This window comes from Grus americana, chromosome 15, assembly GCF_028858705.1.
Source record: "Grus americana isolate bGruAme1 chromosome 15, bGruAme1.mat, whole genome shotgun sequence".
Taxonomy (NCBI): Eukaryota; Metazoa; Chordata; class Aves; order Gruiformes; family Gruidae; genus Grus; species Grus americana.
Genome location: NC_072866.1, coordinates 15,340,998 through 15,367,542, shown reverse-complemented (window position 1 = coordinate 15,367,542; position 26,545 = coordinate 15,340,998). Strand labels below are relative to the sequence as shown.

Below are 26,545 nucleotides of genomic sequence, written 5' to 3'. Positions count from 1 at the left end.
TACTGCTGTGATAAACGGGGAGTTTAAAGGCTTGTGGTAGTGTATTTCTGACAGGACTTCCTGTGAAGAAAAAGGCATTATTTCAAATGTTAAGCCTAAAATGGGATGTACTATCTAGCTATACATACAGTAGCAGACACATCAAGCTTACCCCTTTTCTGAACAGGGCCATCCCTGATGGACAGCCAGGCACAGGACATATCTGTTTTAATGGAATGACAACTGCTAGTTCCACAATGGTACTTTGCTATGAAATGCTGCTTTATTGGACATGTCAGAAGGGATTTCATTAGAAGCAGTTTTTTTCTGATAAATTACTTTTATTTTTCAAAATTGTTTCAGTTTAAAGTCACTTTTCCTTATTTTAAATAGCTATAACAATGACATTTTTAAAATTAAATAATTTTCTAAAGAATAGTTTCAGAAGGCAAATATTTAGTACATAAACAACTTATAATTTATCTTTTGTTCACTTAAACTCAGCTTTTTACAGTAAAGTACGTGAAACTTGGCAATGCAGGGAAAAATGCAAAGGTACATTATAAAGCTTATTGTATGAAATCAGTTTGATTGTTGGATATGTAAACACCAGCTATTAAAAGAAAAAAAAAAGTTAAGATGCAGAGAAAATACAATCCTAGTAATTCTCTAAAAATACATGATATATAGTTATTTATTTGGACAAGATACTGTGCAAGTTATGCAAAACTTAATATGGTAATTAATGCAAACATGTTCTTTATGGTACTTCCACAATGTATGTATAAACCAGAAATCTAATCACATACTGTAAAGATCAACAGGGTTTTTTTAAACAGTAAAGCATCTTGAATCTTCATTCACATTTGGACTTGGAAACAGTGCTTTCCTTGGCATTAAAATACCAAATATATTCTTTAAATACGTGCAAACATAAGTTTTACTTCTACAAATACAGTACTGAGACCACATCACACTGCTCATCATATAAAAATAACTCCATATACAGTCACACATGGAGAGGAAAAAATGATGCTGCCAGGGGAAAAACGTGGTGCCTTCCTGAAGCTATCAGGAGAGGCTTTTTCAGCACTTCCCAAGGACTGGATTTCAAATAATAATTTCACAGCACAAATTATTGTAAGACAGGAAAAAAAGCTTTTTTTTTTTTGAGAATAAAAAGTGGTTTCTTGTTGAAGAAGGGATGAATCAATCACTAAAAGCAAAGAGCAGAATTTCATTCTGAACCCGTTAGTATACATTGGTAAACTTCACTGATGCCAGTAAAGTTGTTTTGCATTCCTACCACTGTGAAGTCAGAATCTTATTCAAGACCTCCTCTTGTGTTTTACACTACGAAAGCATGATTTGCAATGATCTGGAACACAGCCTAACTCCTCGAGTATCTGGTGCCTTTCACCCTCATTAGGCAGGCATCTGGATACCTCGGTTGTCATGGTTCCAGTTAAGATGGAAAACATGATTTACCACTGTCTGGACTGACAATTTAGAATGAGACTTTGTCACTCTTGGACTGAACAGAACCGTGCTCTCTACATAGTCTTGCTGAAACCAGTAGTTCCACTTGTTGGTCCAGGTATTACTCATGAGCAAAGATACCAAATGTTGGCCCTTGCTGGTAATTGCACCCTAAGCTGAGATGTACAGAATTTAATTTTACTGATGGGAGCTAGAATAGCATGACCCAAGCTATGTGCTTCTATAAGCAGGACTCACAATGAGCAGAGTTATGTGCATGTATAAATGCTTATACAATCAGGACCAGTTATGTTTTCAGTGCAAATCACTGGAACTGCCTGTAATTCACTGCAGTTGATATCATATTTTCATATTTGCTCAAATATGAATCTAAAGAATCATGTGCAAGGTGTGTGAATACAGGAGAGATGTAGGGAAGGGAGCTGTAATATACATTAAAAAAAAAGTAAATATAGCGATCATTTGCAATGATATTCACATTTGTATGGTTGTGTAGCAGCTATGGTAAAGGGTCAGAAATACACTGTGGCTAAAAAGCTTGCCTGCTTTGACAAAACTGTTAGCTCTATCAAGTCACATTTTACACATCATGTAGTAGAAGTTGTCAGTATTTAAAACACCCCATTGCAAATTCAAGTTCAGTAAAATACATTAGTAGCACAAAAATGTATGTTTTTTCTCTCCAGGCAATAGACATTCAGTTTCTTCTTAAATTACACTTACTACTGCTTGTTTGCAACATGTAGATGGTGACAACTTAACAATTAACAGCATTTCTGTCCAATTCTTGACTTTCACTGACCATCAGAGGGGTTTTAGAGTGTTCTATTTTCTCTTTACTCTCCTCATCCACATCCTTTGATACTGCAGGGCTTTCCTCAGAACTGTCATGCATAGCGACCCTAGATGCTTCGGTTGCATTTCCTCTGACTGTAATGTGCTCCCATCCGCCCTGTAAAATATTGATAAAGAAATATAAAAGGGTAAACATCACCCTGCAATTACAATATCTGATGTGATGCTTTATGTACACTACTAGTTTTATGCTATTTTTTCACGAGGAAAGTAATCCTGCTTTGGGCTGAATCAGAAAAAAAGCTCCTTGTAAAACAAAACACAACACAATGTACCTCCCTGACAGTGTAGTATATAGGTAGTAAACTTGGGGATTATTTTTATTACAGGGAATTGAGATTAGTAGGGTCAGGCATGCATAACAGAGCCACTGCAAGTTTTCTATCAACTTCAAAGGGGTCAAAACCTTGAAATAGCCTTTCTCAAAACACTGAGGGTAATACAGGGAACAACAACGAGGAACAATCACGTGCAGACTCGGAAGGAATCCTTTTTTTTAAAAAATGGTGCTTACGTTACTACTTTTTCCATTATAACTTTGAAATTACCTATTTAAAATGAATACTTATCAAACGCAAATAAATGACTTGCCAGCTATAATTGCACAGCCCATTACATTAACTTAAAAAAAAGGAACCTAAAACTGAAGAACAAAGGTCAATTTCCTGCAGGTATATGCAAGCTTCAGAAAGCTTGCCAGCTGGAGCAGAATGAATTTTTCTTTCCAAGTGTGTCCATGGGTATCTGGATTTACAACTTTTAGGCAGTATTATGTCCCCAGCACTTACCCCAATACCATAATCCCATGAGAGGCCTTTAGGTTCCATTGGCTGAATACCAGTCCGATGGCAGACGGTCCCACAGCTCAAACTATGACTTCCTTGCACTTTGTCAGCTATCACCCAGACCTCAAGAAAGCAAAGAGAGGCAATAAAATGTGTTCTTTATGCTCCTCTCCCCAGAAGTGAAAATTATGTCTGTTTGATCACTTTCACAAATCAGTCTTGATCTGCTTGAATCTGCTCTCATTTAGTCAGAGACACACCCAAACAAGCAACTAGATACCAGTGTTACAATCAAAACATTGCCAGATAGACTTGGCAGGAAAGAGATTAAATATATAAAACAGCCTTGTTGTTACAAAAAAAGAATAAAAACCCCACAAGGCTTTTTACAGCAAAGGGCTGGCTGTATCACTATTTCATTGGCATGATTTTTGCCCTGCTATCAGGATTTCAACATTTAGACAACCACCTTGTAGAATAAATAAAACAAAAGTAATTCTGAAGAGCATTTAATTTCATTACAAAAGTATGTTAAGCATAACTTTTAATACACTAATGAGATACAAGGAAGCTTAATACATACCTGATCCAGGGGCCCTACAGACATTTTACGGATATTATTTGAAACATGATCCCAAGTAGATCCTTGAGGGTAGCTTGGTGTGATACCTTGCCGGTACCAAAGATTGCCTGTAAAATAAATAGTCCCGGTTACGGCTCAGGATGTCTGCTTTGTATGAAGTGCTAGTAAACAACCTAACAAAGCAGTAGTGAATACTTTCTGTGTTCCGTGGAACTGCATTATGGTTTTCACTAAGGTGTTACAGTGAAGGACAATGAAGTTCCTACTATGGAATTTGTATTTTCTATAGTTGTTCTTTATACCTTTTCTGGAGAACAGCAAATACTCTGTTCTGTAAAAGTTCTTGGGGAAAAATGTTCATATAAAAATCCACGCACTAGAGAAGTAAAGCAAATGAGATGAAAATCTCTGCAGAAGACTGGTTTTAAAGGCTTGTTTCTTTTACAAAAGGATGCTTCTTAATTTATCTTGCAATGATGGTGCTAGCTCTAGGTTTTGCAACAGGAAGGTATTCCTCTTCAGTTTTGTACGTTCTACGGTTTCGGACAAAATCCTGCCATGCAATTCTCTTCTTTGACATTCATCTATCTCCCCCCCCCCCCCCAAGAATAGCATAGATGCTGGATTGTTGCTACTTAGGGCACTATCAGATATAGTGAAAAACAAGCCTCCGAAAGCAGTACTGAAGTGGGCTGCCTACTCCATCTCTTTCAATATGAAATATTACTCCTCTTGGAGCAACAGTAATCATCTGTCCAAGCAGAAGCTCTAACTTAGCCTCCCCTTTTTAAATCAATCTGATGCATACTGATTTATTTTCTGTAACATTGATAAATAATTTTTAAGAATCCTTACCATTTTTATCCAACACAAACACAGATGTTCGTCCTACTGAGACTTGTTTTAACTTTTGTTTTTGAGGTGAAGGAATATGGTACCAACAGTCACCTAAAGGTCAGAAATACTTGAATAAAACATTGTGAAGACAGAATTTTGTATGAGAAGTTTTAGAAATGTCTGCAGTTGAAATACATAGCTTTGCAAGAAAGCTGTGAATGACATTACACAATGTATTTTTACTAGCTTGTTTTTAGAAACAGTTTAAATCATGTAAGTGAAGAGCAAATTAACTGCTATAATTATCATGAATATCATGCATATGCACTGTTTTGCACAGCTATTGGAAAGGCCTCTGCTAAACACATTTGTCTTTTTCAGACATGGCAGTGTAGTCGAGCATACACAATGTGTAAGATGAAGACTGTACCAAAAAAGTACAAGTACTTACCTGCAGGTTTTTTTGGAGACACTGAACCCCGATAGAAGGCAGAACCATCTCTTGCAATAGCCCACACTTGGTAAAATGCTCCAATTGAGATGGAAATGAAGGGCTGATCTGTTCCCACATGCAGCCAGGATGTTCCCTAACAAATCATGGAAGATGAATTGTGAAGCAATGGTTAAAAACTCCATCACAAAATATCGCTGATTATTACCAAACGGGAAAAACCCTACGTAATGAAAAAGACTCTGAAGAGTAATCTTAGATAACTTTAAAACTGAACAAAGTCCCTGATCTCAAAGATATTTGGATATAACTTTTTGAAATTAGCTATGTTGGACTATAACAGGGCCTTTTCTGTTGATATCACTGGAATTTAGGCACCGACATGTCTCTGAATAGCTGGGCTAGAGCCTTTTTTATTGTTTTAATAATCCCTTGGTTTTGATCACACAGAACAATAGTCTCACAAAAATCAACTGATAGGGGGCTTCAGATTCCAGACACAGTATTCCAGTTCTTGCTGGTGCGCTGCCTTACAGATCTGTGCTATTGTAACTGATTGAACAGGAAGAAAAAAAAAATCACTCCTATAAATTTTCCACGTCTTGCAGTTTTTCTCCAAATTCCACTGAAGTATATTGTTAGATTTTTTCCCTTGTAAATATGGCTTAAAATCAGTGCATATCAACCCTAATTTGGTGTTTAAGCATGTGTCTATTAGTAGGAAATAAGTATTCCTGTTGAAGTTAGTGGGACTACTTGTTCCTTTTTGCATACTTTACTGGACATTCGCTCATTATTTCTGTCCCAGTATGCACAAAAAAAAAGTCAAATCTGTAGATTAGTCCATGCCCACCTGTCTTAAGCAGAGTCAGTTCCAGGCCCAGAAAAGTCAACGAACAAACTCCTACTGATATCAACAGGCCTTAGATTGGGACCATCCTTCAGAGAAATTCTGTCCCTCAGCAGTTCATTTAAATGGGACACACACATTATCAACAATTAAAAAAGAAAAAAGAGGAACTAAGCTATCAGTGCAGAAAGCGGAAGTAAAATTCTTCACAAGAAGATATACAGTGGCTGAGAAAGGCTCCTGCAAGTGACCTGGCACAAGGTAAGGTAGATTATGCAAGAGAAGCGCTGTTGTAAGAAATGTGGGCAGCAAACTGTGTGACATTTGATGGACAAGGACTTTCAAATCTGGGACGTAAAAGGGAAAAAAATAACAAGGTGCTATGAGGGAAGATACTGCACGATAGTGCGTATGTACTCGCATCAAGTACATCAATAAGGCAGTAAAAATAAACGGAGCCTTACAGCTGGATTTAGCTGTGTCACACCAAGCCTGCAGAGAACGTCTCCTTTGTCACCAATTGCCCACAGTGCAACTGCTTCTTCATCATCTGCATCTGAACTGGGAATTATGGAGATGTCCCACAGGGTAACAGGAGGCACTTCCAGCCATGGCCCATTGGTGACTATCTTGCATTTTCTGAAGAAAAAAAACCAACCCCAAACCCATCAGAAGTATGTACTTTCTATAACTGAATTTTGTCACCTGGTCCACAGTTGACTTCAGTGCAAACAATCCTGACGTTTTTTCATTAAGTAGGTACAGTCAGTGTTAGTATTTTTAATCTGAAAGGGGTTTACAACAATCAATCATGTTTTGTATCAGGTTTTGAATTTTGACCTATTACTGATTTCTCAAAGCTTCTGTTTTTAAAGAAAGTTACTTTATAAAACCAAGGCCATTCAAGAACGCAGCTTGTGCTACACTGCTCCCTAGCTCTCTCAAACTCATTGGGCAACTGCTGGATAATGAATATTTGGCCCCAGCTGAGAATCCCACTGCAGAGATAACTCCACACCCGGTTCATTCCTTCCTTTGTCTTGGTTAAGGGAATCATTTTACAGTTAGCTTTTTGGTGGGGCCTGTTAAAAAGTTATGTAGTATCTTCAGGTAGGCAGAGATAAAGCAACTCTAAATTAAAGAGTTGGAGGTAGGTCTTTCTGAGAATTGGTGTATTTTCTTCTGTGAAAACTGCAGAAACTGTTAGATTCTATCATCACAACAGTGATTTCTGTGTACGAAGAATGTCCTCGAAAACTCAGGATATTTCTCTGTTCTCCAGTTCTGAAAAACTGGATCCAGCCCTGAGCTGTCGCCTATTTGTTTTCAATTTTCAACTGATAGTTAACATAAGAGGAAATGTTTAGGCTTGAGTATTTCTCAAGTTGCTTATTTTATTTCAAGTCACCATTTTGATTGATTGGATGTCATTTGTTTTGTTGCACATTCTGGAACAACAGTTTGACGTTTCAGGACTTTACGTCAAAGATTTTTGGACAAGGGCCAAAATACTAGCTTTGTAGCCTCAGTAACAAACAGAATAATGCCTAAATTCACAGCAATTTATTAGCCGTGAATGCTATTAGATACTCTAGTATGGAAAGCATAGAAAAACTCAAAAAACAGTGAATGCACAGACTTTCCCTGCTTAGTAGAATATAGTGGCAGTTTGCTATTTTCCAGGTTCCACGTGAATATAGTGTACTGTGACTTAAGTGGAGTTGGGAATGTCTGTGGCCTAGTACGCAGTATGTGGAATTCATATATTAAAACTATTAATATAAAAAGAGATACTACAAGTTGTTACAAGTGACCTAATATGTATTAATATAGCTAGACTCCACTACTCCTTAATCATTTACCATAAGGAAAATCAGATACAGATACTAGCTGGCTTTTATCTACAGATCCCACAAAATCAAATAGGGTATCTACCCATAAAACCTTAAAATGAAAGCCATAAAGCTAAAGATCATCAGCTTCTCTATTGGAGATGGGCTGTTTATTGCAGGTTTCTTTACTACTGCTTTTGTTGATTGGGTGACAAGACTCTTCCCCTTATAACGGAGACTTCTAGGGAACAGTTAGCACTGAAATTCAAAACTTTTATTTGTATCTTAGTTCCTCACCTTGCCCAGCGCCTCCGTCGGACAAAGTCTTTCATTGTCTTGTGACCATGGTAGGACCTACCAAAACAGATTTAAATAGGTGTTCATGAGGATGTCAGAGCATCTCCGATGTCAGTGCCAGCCTGAGAGCACTGTCTATGTATCTGCCCACCAGATGGCTGCTGACTTTAAAACGCTTGAAACTATAGTTTCCTAAGCTCACCTTGCTGCCCTACCTCCCTGCAAACTTCAGTGTTAATGTCCCCATAAAAAGGGAGAAATGAAGGCACACCTCTCCCTGTTAAAGCACAGTTAATGTGCAAAACAGCAAACAAGAAGAAATGAGGGCTTAAATATGGCATTTGCCTGCTAGTATTTTACGTAGAAGAAGGTGTCTCCTTACGCTGGAAAGTCTGCTGCATACTGCCAGCCTTCCCGATCAGTTCCGCCTGAAGTATTAAAATCAATATACCAATCGGATACCTATTGTCAAAAGGAGACAATAACAAGCACAATCAACACCTAATGTATAATAAAAATAACCTCTTCCGCTATTTCCCTCCAGCTTTTGGAGTGCAATGACTTGCTAGAAACCTTCTAATACTTGCAATATAAATTCATACAGAGGTTCCCAAGTCTTTTTAATTCAGTTGAAGAGAAAAGGATCAGAACAGCAGTCTAAGTCCCACTAAACAAAAAAATCCCACTCAGTGCTTAACAATCTTTTGACTATGGAAGATTATTGCTCTTGTATAAATGGGGAAACCAAGGTTAAGTATTACAACAAATCCAGGAAGAAAATCTGGGTCACTTGAGCCCAAGTCTTGTATCCTACTTGCTAAACCTTGCCTTCTTAGTAAAAAGACTTAAGACAAAATTTACCCAAGACCACTGCGGAGAAGGAGGCTTGGTATTGGTTTTTGTACATTCCTGCAGGCCAGATGCATCACTCCACATATACCTGTCCGTGGGCAGACCTCTGTGGTGAAATAGTATATAAGGAATGCAAAGTCATTTACAGCAGAGAATTTAAAAGGCGAGGGGAGAAGAGCCTGTTTGTAGCACTTCCTACTTTCACACATGAAACACTCTTCCATCATAAATCTCTATTTAGAAATATCATGTGAGTGATGATAGCGGGAAGGAATCAGTACAATTTCTTCCAGTTACGCCAAACTTGAGGACCACGTAAACTTTTCTCTGTAGAATGTTATTCCTCACTACTATTTAAAATTGGAAGGTGAATCCTGAGTTTCTCTGGCATAGACACCCATATATGTGAATGCTGTTTCAATACTTTGGTTCAAATATACTATTCAAGGACCCAGTGTACTTAGCACAGTATGTATATGAATATATAGATCCTAAAAAGGACTTTTCTGTATGGCCTTAATAATGAAAGCTGTTGCAAGTAGGCACAGTTTCTGCACTCACAAAGCACAAATCTGTAATGTTTTGCTACAAATGCATTTTGAGTGGGTAATTACAAATATAGAACATTGAGAAACACTGCTCCTTCCATCTCAGGTTAACAATAAATGTTGGAGGAAACTGAAGACAGAATAACTGTAATAACTATTCTGAAAAGCTAGAACAAACCCCTTGTTTCATTTGACAGTAGTAAAACATTACAGTAAATAAACACAATAAATTGAGTAAATAACCTGCTGCTATATCCAGTGACTGGGTTCCACCGTTGGTTCTCATAGATGTAAACACATTTCACATCTGACTGTGTATAAATGTTATCAGCACTACTGGCCAGTCCTGTAAGAAATAAATCATTTGGATTATAGTCAAGCTAAACCTTAAAGACACTACATTTTAAATTCCAATAGCCACAATAATATTGCTTGATTATCCTATTTTTCACTCTTAAGCTGAAAATATAAAACTGCAATACTAATTCCTTCCTAATGTGTGGCCTGCTCACTGTATAACCCTGCGTGTTAGTTAGACTAAAGGAAGGACAGCTAAAATAGCTTGAATAGCTGACATGGTCAGGAAGTAAGAAACATGCACACCTCAATAAACCAATTGTCCATACCTTGAATGAAGCCACCTCCATATCCACCGGTATAAACCCAAGCTGTGTGATCATATCCTACGCCCCACACTATGCCTCGGGTATTGCACTCTATTAGTCGAAGATGGCCTCCAACTTGACGCCAAAACCTGCCAGAAAAAGGACATTTTACATTTACTCCACACCACATCCATCAGGAATGTATCCTTTCCCCTCCTACAACTCAACAATCTTAAGGATAGACAACTTTATATGCCTGTTTCTTCACCCTCTGTGCGATCTGTAAGCGAAGGCAGTTGCCAGTTGCCTTTCCCTCTGAACAACTACTGAAAAGTTCGCTGGAAGGAACCTGTCTGCCTCCACTTGGAATTTGTTTTAAACACTAATTAGGATGATTTTGGTAGAATCTTTACATCTTAGTGGCCATCAACTGCTCAGCTTAACTTTGTCCTCCTTTTTTTAAAATCTAGGAATTGCCTTTACCCAACAAGAAAACAAATTATTTATGTATTAGCTATGGAGCTTGGTAAAAACAAGGGCTTTAATTCTTCCTATTCTCTTAATCTTTACAGGTTAATCCTTTTCTGGGGCTTGACGCAGCCAGTTGGCCATGGTACTTTTCTGGGGAAGAATAGGGAAAATGAAGAAATATTAGAGGAGTATTTTAGTTATCAGAATGGTGGGAGATCATCTAGGTCATGGATCCCCCACACTAAGATGGAAGAGCACATCAGCTTTGTGATTTGCCAGATGTTGAAAGTGCTCTACCCTGAAGGGAAAGGACTGTAGGATCTCTCAGGTGTTATTCAAAGGCACTTTGTGCAAGTAACTTGAAACTGGGGATGTTTTTTAAATTGAAGATTGGCCTTTAACCCACCAGTTCTGAGGCTGGTATTTTTTTGCTTGAAGTTTGCAGTACTATATTGTCTTAGTTGCGATAGAAACTGTAAAGGAGCTGCTCCTGGACTGTAGTGACTATGGAGGACTGAGAATTTTGGATTTCCTGACTCAGATAAAACTGAAAGCTCAAATTACATTACATTTACAGTGATTAGGTTTACTTTTAGACTAAGCCATCTCTAATTTTAATAATTATGGCAGTAAAGAGGCAATCACAATAAAAAAGGCTTTTGAAATTGCATGAATAGCTCCAGCATCTAAGAATTAAAATATGATTTGGTGAATCTCTTCAGATTATGACTATGAAGGCAGCCATCAACCTTGTCATTGACAGCGTACTATAGACTCTGACAGCACATCAAAGCCACTGACTTGACATGAAAGACGGTCATTGCTGGATGGCATCCCATGCAGAAAGAACAGCTTCTGAAACCTCTTACATTTGATCACATGGCATCAAGTGTGGTCCGGCCTCCAGCTCAGGACTTGGCTCGCTAACAAAGATGTCTCCTTTGCAAGTCACTGACCAAATGGCATGGTGAGAAGGAGGGCCTTGAATCCGTCTGCTTTCACAACAGGACATGTTCAGCAAAGACAGCTACAAAACAAGCACAGAACCAAAAGCTTCCATTTACAGTGAGAACAAAAATTTCCATAGATGCTTCAGTATTACAAAATGAAGTTTTACCTTTGCAGGCTGCCTGCAAATCAACAAAGTGAATTAGCAGCTTTTTCTCAAAGGCACTGGAATTCAGTGTTTTAGAAATTATTAATGCAATCACTGGAACCAATGTGGTTTGCAGTATCTGATCATTATGAATTATCTTCCAGGTCTTCCCTTGCTTTAGTGTATATATGTCTGCCTGCCTATACATAAGACTTTCTACAACAGTGAAAACAGGTAACAGTTCTTCTACCAGTGCAGAAGAATAGACTAACTGAATTAACTCCTAACCCGTTTGTAGCCTAATCTATATCTGGAGATAGGAAGGGAAGGAAAAACAATATTGGTTTTACTGTGGATAACTACAGCATCAGAAAGCATGCGAACTCCAGAGCTGATAGGAAGCCTCAGGTGTCTCAAATAAATTTGAACAGATTTTTTATATACCTAAATTGTAAAATAGATAAGTAGCCTAGATACTGTAAATGTAATGCTCAGATTTCAGAGACTAGCTTTTATGTTTTGTATCTGATATTGCCAGCTTGAAATGAAAAATTCACAGAATTACCCAGTCATGCATTTCTTGCTCTGTTGTGGCTGCTAGGCGGATTGGCCATCGCTGCTTCGTTCTTTCAGGTGTATACAGTGCAAAGGAGTGCTTGGCTTCATTCAGAACTTCAACTATAATGGTGACTTCATTCAGGAACACGTGGATATACTAAAGCAAGAGAAAAAAAAATTGTGACTAAGGCAAACTCAGATATACCTTCCTCAGTGACAGCATTTTTGCACTTCAGGATTATGAACAAAGCATTCCTGCCAAAGATAGCAAAGAATCAATTCTTGGGGCAGAAGGAATGGAGCTCAATTTCCAGTCCTGCACTACCTCTGATTCATATTGCCCATGCAATATGAATATGCATTAACACTGTTCATGAAGACCCTGGCCAACAAAGCTTGGCTCTTCACAATCAAGAACATTTTGAACTTCCAAAAGAATTCATAATTGGTGCGAATCTGATGGTTAAGCAATGATGTGGATGGTTGCTGACAGGGTATTTCTGACATAGCGTCAACATAGGTACACCTCAGAAAAGCTTGCAGCTTGCTAGTACCCTGGGCTACATTTGAATTGGTTCCCAAAACTTACAACAGCATACCACAACTTGCCTCCCTTAAGAAAACTGTTTTCCCTTGAAAGGTTTTCCTTTGCCAAGTGCAACTCTCTCAGGGGTCTCAAGCTGAACACACCTTTTTCTCCTCATGATACATGTAATAGATGAACAGGATGCTGTCACGCATTCCATCACTCCCAGTGAACTGCTCAAGTGCGACTCGAACATCCATCCATTTATGAGGCTTCCAATTCCTCCACCATTGCAAGGTCCCAGTTTTAACCCAAACTGACTGCAATGCAAACACAAATTTACAGGAGTAAGGAAACTGCATGACTCCTCTCCTTTCTCCCAAATACTATTATTTGTGACCACAAGAAATCTCTGCTGCAGGTTAGGCTGTAGTGTATCAGTTAATTCTGATACAGAGTGTACCAGAGTGTTCAGAAAGCTGAAGACAAAATGAAAACTGACAAAACCGGATAAAAAGGTGCTGAAGTAGCACATGTCCATTACTATTGGCATTTTACCTCTGCAAGAATGCAGTAGCACACAGATACTAATTGACCCTAGCATGCTCCTTATTATAACACAATTTCTGTTTGGACTTCAAAGGCTTTTGAACATAATCTTTTAATACTTGATTAACACCCTGGACTCCAAGTGTTTTTAATCAAATGAATTGCGCATGTCATTTGGCAATTAGCAATGAAGGGGCCAAAAACATGAATGAATCTGAGAAGATCCAAGGAGTCATAACAAAGGGGACATCAAACAAAAGTGTTGCTATTTAAGTGCTGCTGTTGACGTTTACATCGTTGCTTTATTTATGCAAGTTACATTAATCCCTTAATGGCCACAGAGGGGGAAAGTTCACCTACTTGAGTCACTGTTTCAATTAAGAAGCCACATCTTGTGGTGGAATAATTCAGACTACGTTCCACTGTTGCAAATGTTTCTCTGTGGATTTGAGGTTTCAGTGTACTCAAGTAATGCTTACCGATGCTTCATTTGCTCTTATACAAAACTATCAGCTAATGTTTTTAGATAAAGATTGCAGCTCAATGTTTGATAAGCTGCTAGTTTCCCACAAGGAGTCAGAAAGTGATAATTCAGGAAAGTTGTCACAGACAGAAATAAGGACAAGAATATAAAGCTGACAGTATGTTCAGATCAATACATCAGAAATGTATTGTTGATGTCCAATATCGATAGATGTGTTTAGTAGACAGGAGAGGAGTGTCCTGTCCTCACTGCTCACCTGCTCAATAGCCTGTTCGTAGTGCCTAAAATTCTCCAGTTCCCGCTTTGTCCTTTCACTGAGCTGCTGAAAGATCTGCTTTCGCCACGCTGCTGTCTGTGCTGGAGTGATAGACAGAGATAGAGATTGTACGGAGGATGACAAACCTAGAACAGAACCAAACCAAATAAACTCCAGTGAGCTTTGAATACAGTTCTGTGCAAGGTAAAACATGATGCTGCTTTGAACACTGGACTGTATCAACCCAGTCTAACATATTTTTTTCTAATTATACTATACAGCCAAACTTTGTAAATGATGCATGGAAATGGGATCACTAGATAATTATATAGACTCTTTCAAAGCTATAACCTTTGCTGGGAGTTTTGTCGCTGAACTGCAAGATAATTAGGTAATACAAACCATTAGGAGTTACACTGTTATTGAATACTGGGATGCCACAATTCATGGTTTATTTTGAAAATATGGTTATATTCCACTGTTTTTCAAGAATATAAATCCCAAGCCCATCCAGTTATCAGCTGGGCTCACATTCACAATGCCTCTGAGTAATTTCTCTATCTTACCTCTGTCTCAGTAGGAATGGTAGGAGCAAGGTAGTTATGGGTAGCATCTGCATCTCTCAAGAAAGCCTTTTTCACTACTTTTGGTTACTAATCACTGATATTATGGGTTTTGCCTGAAGTTGCAATTTCAGTACAATTAAAAATGAGATGCAGATCCAGCACAGATTATTTTACAAAATTCTTACAGAAACTCAGGGAAAATATCACCTTCACATTTATATATCTCAATCCAAGTGCTTTACAGCTAATTACATGCAGCACTCAGACACGGAGTGTATTAACAAACTGTACTAAGAGTAAATGGGTTATCAGAAGTTTTGTGCTTTGGTTTTGTTTAAAAAAACCCAACACAAACTAACATTTTTCTTAAAGAGCATTGGGAATTAGGGTCTGTCGTGGTGACTGCATAGTACCTGATGGAACAGTGAACCATTTCAGTGGGCTGTGCAAATCTACAAGACAGCCTCCCCCAGACACCCAGGCCCACAGTGGGTGCTCATCAGCTCCATACTGTTCTTCAGCTCCCACCGAGAACATGCCAAGGGAAGACAGGCTGGATGTTTCTGCAAAGGTGCTGACGGAGAGGACTGGATGCTTCTGGGCCTCCTTCAAGTCAATGTTTGTCCACTGCAGTTCTGCAGAAGGATTTGCATTTGTAGAAGTTCTATGGATTTCAAGATTAGCTTTCTCACTACTAGTCGAAGCAACAGTGGCTTCTCCTTGATCAGAGTCCAGAGGATCCACTGTCAAATTTGCATGTGTTTCTGCTGTCTGGTTGCCTGTGCTGTTACCACTGCTGCTGCCTGCAGCTCCCGTTGGAGGAGTGTTGGCAAGGCTCATGGGTACGCTTGGAAGCTCTGTATCAGAGGAAGTATCTGCATCACCCTGAATGATCGCATTTGTTTGGTTCTGAATATCATCGGTAAAGAAACAGCCAGCACTGAAGGACAAATAGATAATTAATTAACTGTCATTCAAGGCATTAAAAATTAGCACAGGCCTTAGACACAGACATACAGAAATCAACCTAGTGTTTCAACTTTAGGAGAGAAACAGTGGACTTCTTTTTTTAAACGTCAAACACTGTCATCAAGGGAAAGAGTCTAACACAAATCTGGCAGACCAGTCTAGTATATATGAAACATAGGTAGGTATTTCATTGATCTTTTCAAACAGTTGTTGTTGGTGGCTGCCTACAACTCTCAGGAAAACACTGAAACAACATCATATTTTCTGGATATGAAATAATGAATAGGATTTTTTTAAAGGCCATTATTAACTTTATGATTTTTGTCTTAGCTAGAGAAGGCTTCTACTCAGAGTACATTCTGACTCAAACAACTAGCTTCTGCAGCACTCCCAGCTTCATTGGCATGTCTTGCACAGCCAAGAGGCCAGCAGTCAACGGGGAGTTAGTTATTTCATCTCTCTAGGAAAGGAAACATACAGTGATACTCAGAAGAAGGATAATTCCTAAATGGAGTTGACACTCCTTCATAGTATTTCACAGGTAACTTTTTCTCTTATTATCCAGATAGTGACAGTAAAGCCCAGAGAAATATGCTTTACTGCAAGCATACAGTGAATTCCAAAGTGGGAGCTTCAGTTTCTATTCTGAGAGCAACAACTGCTGGTTATTGTTAATTTTAATGGTAAAAAAACACAAATGCTTTTTGGCATACATAATAGTTAGAGGTGCCTCCGTGCCCCCCGTCCCCCCCACATCTGTATCATTTGAATGTAAAGAAATATCTCCTAGCATTGAAACTCTTGGTGGACTAAGTACCTGAGCAGACTTGTTGAGCTCCCAGTCTGAGATCTGTCACTCTCTCGGCCAGATACAATTGCCTTCCATGTCTTCCCACTGAGCTCACTTGGTGTGACACCTTGACGAAAATAAATTGCTCTATCGTCACAGCCAATTCCCCAGACCTAGGAAGGAAAGGCCTTGGTGAAGGAAATGGCCTGGAATGCAGGTAGATGCCAGCTACAGAAAAGGTGCAGTGGTGGAAAATTCAGCACAAAAATCTGCTGTACACAGCATTTTCCTTTTGTGTTCTTCCTTAATGCTGATATTGTAGATGCAGTATAAAATTCTGTACCATCAAGAGAAAACTGTTTGCACCTGAATGTGCCATACAAGAGACATGCTGACTGTTATCTTCTGCAGAATTCAGCCACACATTGCTTCCTAGCAGCTCAAGCACATGGACCTCTTGTTCAGCTGTCCATACTGGCACTGCTGACAGTCCTCGCCATGTCTGAATACCGCCTGTACAAAGGGGAACGTAAATATCCTCACAACTGGTATACAGCTGTCTTACCTGGTTATTTAAGCCTACAGTTACCATCATCATTTCTCCAACCATTTCAATCCAGCTTGTCCCACAAGGATTATGTGAGTTCACTCCTCTTCTAAACCACACCTACAACAACAACAGCAGCAGAAATTCTAAATTTTGCTCCTTCTGCCTTAGCAAGCAGACAGCTGGAATTTATTTTCCTTAGTGGATTAGTCTTAATCTCTAATACCGACTTGCTGCATTGCCTTAAGAAGTCACTCACCTCCTTGGTTCATCAGGTAAAGATAAAATAATTCTTTTAATAGTACCCAGACTGTGCATCCTTGTGACCAACTACAGCCAGAACAGGCCACAAGGCGACTTTTTGTTATGCCTTTCTGTGACAGAGTTAGTTTCTCTGCCACTGGAAAAATACTTGCTATTACATGTCAATTGTAGGCTATTTTTGGTGACTCTGACTGGGCTTCTAAATAGTGTTCTTGCATTCAAACCTTAGAAGCAGGGCTGATGGAGGGAACTATCAGAGGGATCTTTTCAGTGATACAGCTTTTCAAATTGTCTCCCCTTAGATTAATTTTTATGAATCCAAAAGTGTCTGTGGGCTGGGTACCTGGAAAAATTTCCATCTGTATTTAGCTTATGGTCATACAGTAGCAAGCAGCTACTTTAGAAGTTGTTGGTTGAATCACATAACATACAATGTACTTGACTATCTTGTGGCAGATCTGAGGAAAACATGCTACCTTATCTATGCTTATTATAGTGGTTTTATTTGGCAGATGGAGCAGGCTGGACACAGTCTGTTACCATGGCTCAGCTAACAAGTAGTAACTCATTAAACCACAGTAACTCAATCACTTAAAACTGCTATACATACAGAGAATTCATCTATGTTTTTCAATGTAATATGAAGGGATTTGATTGCTACCAGCACAAGAACATTCTAGTACATTCTTCAAGGCTTTAACACTTTCAAGACCCCCTGCGAGGAGCAGGGAGCTGGACTCGATGTTCCTTATGGGTCCCTTCCAACAGGAGAAATTCTATGATTCTAAGTTAAAACCCCAGTAAGAAAGTAATCACACATACACATAACAGTTATGTCACTTAATAAATACAAAAAAACTACATTAAAAGGCTGATGAAGAGGGCAGTTACAGTAGGAAGATAAAAAAAATAGGATCATATAGAAAAGCATAAATGAAAATACTCCCCATACAGCTTTTGATGTAACCTTCAAACTATGTGGAAACAAGACTGAGCAGCTAGGAGTCCCTTCAATTTTAATGCATGACATCCCTTAGCAGTAGGTCCCTTATTACATCCCCACCCACCTACCACATCTGACTTGGGTTTAGAAAATTCCCTGCAAGAGAAAAGCAGAAAGTCTTCCTCAAATTAAATGCAACTAGGTATATCACAAACCACAGAGTATTCCCATAAAATCAAGGGGGACTGGAATTCCTCAAGCCCTGGGGATAGTGAGTCCAAATCACCGATGTTTCCTATGATAGTTACATGTCTGTTTGAGAAAAGCAGATAGAAAAAGCTGAGAAAAAAACAGAACCAGAATATGACACCTCTTACTTTTCTATCTTTTGTAACACACCACACCACATCAACACCCACAGAGACGTGCATAATCCCATTCTCAGAGCTTGGAGACTCCACAATACTCCAGGAAATTCCTGGAAGAAACAAAACCCAGAAGGCATTGTAGGTTAGTTTCTTATTCAACCCTATACAAATCAAAGAGGTTTCCAGGTAAATTTAACAAACTTTACCTTGAGGGTTATTCCTATCAATTCCTTCTCTCACAATAGCTTGCCCTTCCCAAAGAGTTGCCCAAAGGAGGTCATATGGTCCACAGCTGATCTGTACAACTTCACCAGGAGTGGTGATTAAGGACCACATGGAACCTTCTGGATTGTGATGGCAGACATTTTCTCTGTACCATACCTAGACAATTTAAAAAAAAAAAAAAAAACAAAAAACTTAGAAAAATACTACTACAACAATGAAACCATTGAGACAAGCATGAAGACAAACTGGAAAGAACAGTCCTCCTTTGACAAGGGGATCTTTTTATGCGGTGTAAGCACTCTGACCTTTTGAGGTATTTTTTTTGATGTTGATTATGCAGCTGAAGACTATTTCCTTATGTACTAAGGGAGGAAGCTGTTTTACAGGCTAGCTTTTATCATGGAAGCAAATCTAGATTGGGTACAGTAACCTATTGCTACAAGTTCTGTGTATATTTCAACATTTAAAAATCACTTCAGTGTATTTCAGGGCATGTTATATAAACCAAGAATGAACAAATATATAACACAAAAATGTTACTGTTAGATGATAGCCCAACCTCACTTTCACTGAACAGAGCTTGCCATAATATGGGTAAAAAATTCCATTCTCTGTGCAGCCTTCAGTGACATCCAGTCCATCTGCTAGTCTTGGTCCTGCTGTCTGTGCACTTTTCTATAGATCACAGTCAAAACAGGAAGGTCAAAGATAGAAAGCATCCTGAAGTAGTCATATGAGTGCTCTAAAACATGACTGCTGAGTGCTAAATCCTCATTTTTTGAAATGCTTTATTTCTCTGGGGACTTTTACTTGGGAAATGAAAGCATTTTACAATGTCAGTCAAGTAAGCCTGTAGAGTGTGATGCATGTTACTTATTACTGGTAAGTATGAGGCATAGGGAATTTTATCATAAACAATTTAACCAAGATTGCTTGCCTCTCCAGGCAGTGTCAAGTGTGACTGAAATCTTAGGCTATTTGTTAAAAATATTACATTCTTCCCTGTGAGACCACAAGTTAGAAATTGTCTAGAGACAAAGGAAGGCTACTCAGATACATGCTGTAAGGATGAGGGAAGGAAACCAAGAATCAAGTCTTTACAGCAGCACTGAGGAGAGACCTTATGGTAGGCCTTAAAAAAAAAAAAAAAAAAAAAGTATAGTTTTCAATAGAAAATAAATTGAAAACATTCCAGAGCTGGATTCCACATTGCCAAGTCAGGAGGTTACCATTTTGCTATCAGTAAGTCTTAGAAAAGCATTTTGTAAACTCTTTCTAGAATCATTCCTGACTCTCCACCACAGGGACACGGCACAATGCTTTGCAAGAATCTGTCTCAGACTTTAAGTCTCCTTCTCTTTGTTACCAGTGCCATAATCTGCATTCTGGGCATTTGTCAGGATGTAAGACACTACTCAGCCCAAGTTTTTAAGATTCACCTGTTTATAGAGGTTTAAGGCTTCCATAAAACAGCAACCCTATGAGATACTAAGCCTTTCCATTTACAACACGAGCTTTACATAATGTTGTCCCAAAGCAGCTTCTACATCCTCTGCCAGACGCACAAACAGCTTATTTCCTTACCAACATAAGTCAATAACAGACCTGCCTTGCTTTAAAAGCATTTAACTCCTTTTCAGTAGTAATTTACAATAGAAAACTTAGGGAACATGCACATACCCTTCCTTGTAAAGAAACCGCCCATACTGATAAACGGCCGAGAGGCTCATCGGTGATTTCCCATCCTCCAATGGAGATGTCATTGAAAGGGTCTGGCAACTGATCTGGCTCATCCTGTGATATGATCTGAAGCAAAGAGAAGGACGATTGAGAAGAGGAGACACTGCAAACAGACAAGTGATTTGGCTGGTGGCCTAACTTGTATCGCGCACATTGGTTTATGTATTGCCTACTACAGTGGCTGAGCGTGGACATGTTTCCTCTCGTTCAAGGCTGCTATGTACAGAGAGAGGGGAAACACTGCCGATGCAGCACGAGGAAGTCTGTGTTTCATCCCCTAACTAAAGGAAATTTTTACTCACAGAACAGTGCATACAGACATTCTTTTAATTAGAAAGCTGGAACATCAAAAATCACAATTTTTGTACGTTCTTAGAATAGAACGACAATTATTCAACAGTTATTCATACAGATAAAGGACACAGCTGGTGAATGATGCTAGACAGGTGCCACCTTGAAAGAGAGTGCTTTGTCAAACAAGCAAAGGAAGTTAAAAAGTTGGTTTGAAATTTGCAAAGGAGCTGAGCATCTGTCTCCAACTGCATTACCATGAGATTTAGCACCTTATTAGCTCAGGTTTCAATGAAAAAATCCCAGCCTTCCATTTATGCTTGCACAAAATACAAATTGGAAGTCAAGAAATGCAGGTCCAGCCTACAGAGCAGTGATAAAACATTAATTTCCCTGCACTTATAATTGATTATTTCAGAAAATCAGTTTATTTAATATTTAAAAGATATCCAGAACCTTGGCCCAAACGTCCCGCGATTTGTATCTCCTGTATCTGATCCACCTCCTGCGTCTGACACAAGAATTCCATTTCTTATCCTTTGTGTAGGTGCTGGGGAAGTCTATGGCGTAAGTCCAGCCCTGCAAACAGAGATTTTCTTGTATGAAAATCAGTACCAAGGGAAAGCTTGAAATCATAACTCGGAGCAATTCTGCACAAGAGTCACTCCTACAAATACAGTACAAGTTACTGTGCATGTCCCAACAGCCCTGATTAACAGATCAGCTAATTCCATGAATGATCTATGAATCATGTCCGAATTCCTCTGCATGATATACACAGAACAAACAAGACACAGTAAAGCATTTTACTTTCTTCATAGTAAAGATCTTAAGTAGCAATGGTATCCAATTGCCAGCATTTCCTGGCCTGATTAAAAGAAGAAAGCTTCTGCAGAAGCTCCTATAGACTTCAAAAGCCTTCAAACAAGATTCTTCGTTATCTTCTATTACAGTTGAGCAATTTCCCAGAAAGAAGTAGCTATGGGAAGTTAAGTGCCTTTTATTTTTACAGACCTTTTACTTGTAAAAGTGCCTTTTATTTTACAGACTAAGGATTCCCAGAATAGACCCCTTTTTGGTATTGTTCACCTACCCCTTTCTCTGTTGGTTCCCCTCCAATATTTTCATCCACATACCAGTCAGACTCCCACTCCCAGTGTGGTGAAGGCAGTGTGAAACTATCAAGCTGCTGATGTTTTAGCCCGCTCACATCACTCCACTGCCAGCGGTCACTGGGCAGTAATTTCTCACAAAAGCCACCAACTGGATTCCAGCGCTGTCAGAAATAACAAATAAAATATTTTATTTGAGATAACATCATATCATTGTACATTACAGAGTCCCAGGGAGTCATAAATAATACTTTTCTTTTTTTTCTGCAATAGAAGAGGAATAAATTCCTGAGGTGAATGAGAAAGTGTTCATACTGTAAGCCCCTACCTAACACAGCCTTTGGAGGAAGTATCAGAGAAGAGCTGACTGCAGAGCTAGTCCCAACCAAGCCATTTTCAGCTACATAAATAGGAACATCTGATCATCTACTTTACTACTAACAGTGGTTTTTTTCTTTGGTGATGTGTGGCGCTGTGACACTGCAGCATTAGGATAATGCTGTATAGATGGCTTTGGGATCTCTCGTCTACTCCCCATGAGAAAGATGACTAGCATCTTGCCTGTGCTAGAAAAACCACATAGCTTCTGTGCCAGAGACTACGTCAAGATAACTGTATCAGTAAATCTTCCTTGTACCTTACGTTATACCGAGAGGGCTGGTTTTTTTTCCAAACCTGGCTTTAATCAGTTACAGAACAAATAACTTGCTAGTTATTAACTTCTATTAACTTCTAGTATTTTGTTTTCCATTCTTTCATAGAACAAACAAAAGTTTTAAAATAACAAAACAAATTTTGAAGTTTTGCATTTTTAAAAGAACATGTTTATCTAACAAAAAGAACATTCTTAAATGGCTGGAAAGCTGTATCGATGTTAAATAATGTATAAAATTAATCTGTGGTATTGTTACCCACGTAGATGAGCTAGTGTCTTTTCTCAACTTATGTTTATCCCATTGCCCATTACAAATCAGAGAAAGGTGCTCAAGAAAATCCTCCGGTTTTCTCCTCAAATAACGTTTGGTTAATTTAAAACCAAAATAGATAAATTTCCTTTAAGATACTATTCTAAAGACATTCTTTTGAAGCATGTCACATAGGAAGGATCATCTTAACACTTTAAGGGAGAGTTATGCCTTTATTAGAGAAATCTTTGAAACATTAAAAAACAGCTTTTTTCTTAATAATAATATATTTTTGATAATGTATCTTTGTTGCCTAGAAGTTACACTGGACATTTTCTTAAGGGGATTGTGTATTTGTCACTAAGGAAGGGAAAACGTCAGGTGAAAAGGGTCAATGTTCCAGTCTGAAATGGCTTGCATAAAACAGGCCGTAGTACATGCTGGCGTTGCTTTTGGTAAGAGTAGGGAAGTGTAACCTTCCTTTCGGAATTAAAACATTAGAAGAATAGCCTGCTGTTTGGCACATATATACTCTTCTGAAACATCAGGTAAAAAACGAAACCAAATAAAACCAAACAATCTTCCTGTGAGAAAAACGTGCAGAGAGCGCTGATGTATGGGTTTGCTGCCATTCCTTTCTGACCAATACGTGGCAGTGTGGTAGAAGCACCCTGAACACGTCATACCTGATTCTCATAGGTTTCTTCCTGGTATCTAATAGGAAGGTCACCCGAGAACACATAGGTGTATACTTGGTGATCACAGGCTATTCCCCAGCAGCACTGTTTGACAGCAGAGACCCGTTTGAATTCCAGCTGCGTGTCCTTACAGAGCTCCCAGTACTGGCCAACAGTAGACAGAGTGTAAACCCTCCCAAAAACGTCAACAGCCCACAAAAGGGAACTGGGCATGGCCATGTCTGAAAGGCAAAAAGGAGGTATTAATGGAAATGACAGTTTTTAAAAATGCATCTTGAACCTACTGTGTATCAGTTCTGCTCTGAGCCATCATCAGTCAAATTAAATAAAGAGGTAAAGAATGATCTTTTAAAAAAAGCCTGTGCAAAGCTGGCAGCCAGATCTCTTCCAGTCAGAGCCGTGAAGTTACACCTCTTAGATGGCTCTGAAAATCCACGTGAAAACCTTGCTACCAGCACACTGCTGTCCATCCTACAACAGCTCACAACATTAACAGGACAGCTTTGGCAGGCCGAGGACAGACATTAGCACTGAACTGAGATGGAATAGCACAGACCATTTCATAGCAGAAGGCTTCACTCTCAAGAGCTGGTAATGCTGGTGGTGCTACACACACCACTCACCTCAGTTCCACAAAGCCATGATATCTTACGGTATCTCCTTCTCAGCCTCCTCTTGGCGTATGCCAACACAGGAAAAGATGTGAAAGGGAGCATCTCCATAAGCGCACATCTGGTTTTAACCATGCACATATCACCTACTGCTGCCAGGAAACCTCTTTCCAAAGCATTCTGGTGACCGCTTTGGGATCTGATCTTTATTTAGTATACATAGGTGTATTATTTATTTAAGTATACATAGAACGTGGTTTGACGGCAGAGACCCGGTTGAGTTCCATTCCAGTTTTATCACTTAATAACCTGCCATTTTCTGGGCACTGAAGCCCTACCCTTCAGCATTTTATGTGAGGTGGGTGTAGGCCAGTCCTTTCAGAAGTCAAGAAAGGCCAGCGTATTTCCGTCACTCAGCCTGCTGGGTGCCATTAAACTGAACAAATTTTGGTTGCTCTGTATGTCCAGCAGAACTACTACTGAGTATTTTGAGCTTTGCCCCCAGTTCTATTAACTATGCAGTGGGGGACCAGGAGGGGAAAGGTAGAAAAAGAGGACTCTGTACATCAGGCTAATTACGGGTGGCACGGACAAACTCTGCCTCCATCCCAGACGAACACAGCGAGCTATCCGCTACTCATCTAAAGCCATGTACGCGCCGCTGTACGCCCGCGGGGATCTCAAAGCGCTTTGCAAACTTAACAAGGCGTAAATAGCCCCCGGGGCAATCCGGTAGCGGGGGGCGCACGCTGCTTTTTCAGGCGGGCATTAAGGCCAGATCGGCTTAAGCGGCCAGCGGGCTGGGGCGGCGGGGCGCGGGGGCTGCTCGCCGGCCTTCGGGGCGGTCCGGGGCCGACATGGCGGCCGGTCAGGACGGCCGATCAGGACGGCCGCTCCCCCGCAACCGCGGGCAGAAGACGGGAGCGGGTCTCCGGTTGAGGCGGTGCAAACCCGCTGCCCGAAAACGCCCCGCGGACCATCCCCCCGCCCCCCGCACGCCTTCCCCGGGGGAACTGCGCAGAGGCGCCGGCACCTCCCCACGGCCCCGCTCACCCCTCCCGCCAGCACCGGAGCCGCCGGGAAGGGCGGCGGGGGGGAGGCAGGGACACGGCGGGAGCTGCGCCGGGCCCGGCGGTGGCCCGATCTCCAGCCGCGCTGCCCTGCCCTGCCCTGCCCGCCCCGCTCCCAGCGGCAGGACGGTGCACTGCGGGCGGCTCTGCCCGAGCCCGGCCCCCCCCCCCCCGGGGCTCGCCCCTCACCTGCCTCCCGCCGGCCGCGCCTCTCCTCGCGGCCCGGTGCCGCTCCCGGCAGACGGAGCCGCCGCGCCGCGCCCCGCCAGGTCAACCCCGCAGCGGCGCGGAGGCAGCGGCCGGCGAAGAGCTCCGCACTCCCACTGGCTGCGCCGCCGCGCGGCGGCTCCGAGCGCCGTCACCATTGGGCGGGGAGGTGCCGCGGTGGGCGCGTCACGGCGCGCGGGGCAGCGGCTGCGCGAGCGGCGCGGGGCCGGACGGGGCTCCGCAGGGACCCGCGGGGACACGCACCCCCCCCCCCCGCACCCCTTCTCCGCGCCTCTGGCCTTGGGGAGAGCCGGGGCCGGCTGCCAGGAAACTCCGGGGAAAGGGGCTCTTGCAGGCAGAGCCCACCCCTCTGGTCAGCCTGCTGCGCGGAGGGGGCAAGGACTGCAGTCAGAGTTAGGGAAAACAGCGTTTGCCTGGAATTACGTTTGCTCTTGATGCATCAGGAGATGTCTTGCCTGAGGTATAAGGAAGGTGACGGCCTTTACTGTCACAATACAGTAGTAGCATAGGAGCAGTCCTTCCCAGAAGAACACCAAAGGTGCTGCTTTGACTTGTATTGCAGGTCACCATGTACTTGCCCTGCTACAAACCGATAACCTCCCTTTCAAAGTGCTTGTTTATAAATCTCAGGTCTTGCCATCACGTTCTAGTTCATGCTGAAGTGATGCAGAAAATCTTAACAAGATGGGCAGGATTTCCATGCCTGTCTATTCAAATAACCACACACGAAAGAGATCTGCAAATAAAAAGGATCTCAGATCTTTGTGTATCTTAAAGGCGCAGCGAAGGAGGTGGGGAAGAAGTTGTCTTTCATTTCTGGCCTTTTCCAAAGGGAACTGGCAGATCCATTGTGAATCCAGCCTGAGGAGTCTCTAGTTGCTGGTTAAAGAGAATACGTCTGCCTTGCTCTTGTTCTGTGGCCTGTAGGTTCGGATGGTTTTGATGTGCAGAGCGCTGTGGTTCGGAGGGTTGATGTACACATTAAGTTCTCTAGAATGATGCCCGTGTGAGGCAAACCCATCCCGTCTGGGTCGTGTCCTTCTGAAGCACAGGCACAATTGACTAGCACTGCTGTGGTTTGGTCCCTTGTGCAGATTGGTGCCGACCTCAAACAGAATTTTTGCTCCCTAGTCATGTATTGATAATTTGATCATTGCGGTAAAACATAAAGATCAAGTACTGTTTAGATCATAGGAAATTAATTTTGTGAGATTTGTAGCAGTTGCGACTCTGGTACATTTGACATATATTCAACCCAGTTGCCATTTTAACCAGGTGGAAACAAGACTTTTGTTGTTTTCCAT

General features: G+C 40.7%; 1 protein-coding gene across 3 annotated transcripts; it reads right to left on the bottom strand.

The window, feature by feature from the left end:
• Positions 1-287: 287 nt before the first annotated feature.
• On the bottom strand, positions 288-25,347 carry TECPR1 (tectonin beta-propeller repeat containing 1). 3 transcript variants are annotated; one of them, XM_054843184.1, is made up of 25 exons: positions 25,203-25,347; positions 23,321-23,553; positions 21,711-21,893; positions 21,074-21,196; positions 20,267-20,392; positions 18,568-18,742; positions 18,371-18,471; positions 16,805-16,906; positions 16,267-16,412; positions 14,894-15,420; positions 13,915-14,060; positions 12,790-12,945; positions 12,107-12,256; positions 11,315-11,472; positions 9,996-10,123; positions 9,613-9,715; positions 8,831-8,927; positions 8,352-8,431; positions 7,970-8,026; positions 6,305-6,479; positions 4,991-5,126; positions 4,558-4,650; positions 3,703-3,809; positions 3,123-3,242; positions 288-2,431 (listed from the first exon to the last, which is right to left on the bottom strand). In XM_054843184.1, exons 2-25 carry the CDS (start codon positions 23,549-23,551, stop codon positions 2,237-2,239), a joined length of 3,615 nt encoding a protein of 1,204 aa, XP_054699159.1. In that variant the 5' UTR covers positions 23,552-23,553; positions 25,203-25,347; the 3' UTR covers positions 288-2,236. The 3 variants fall into 3 exon arrangements, with proteins under 3 accessions (XP_054699159.1, XP_054699162.1, XP_054699161.1); XM_054843187.1 differs by having other exon boundaries at positions 13,915-14,015; XM_054843186.1 differs by having other exon boundaries at positions 25,207-25,335.
• Positions 25,348-26,545: the final 1,198 nt, after the last annotated feature.

Bases quoted from the DNA above. Each gene is read 5' to 3' on its own strand.
- TECPR1 (XM_054843184.1), bottom strand. From the start codon at position 23,551: ATGGCCATGCCCAGTTCCCTTTTGTGGGCTGTTGACGTTTTTGGGAGG. The intron at 12,257-12,789 runs GTGTGTTCAGCT...CTCTTGCTTTAG, and splicing joins TGTATCATGAGGAGAAAAAG to TATATCCACGTGTTCCTGAA. The intron at 6,480-7,969 runs GTGAGGAACTAA...TTTTTTCTTCAG, and splicing joins CGACGGAGGCGCTGGGCAAG to AAAATGCAAGATAGTCACCA.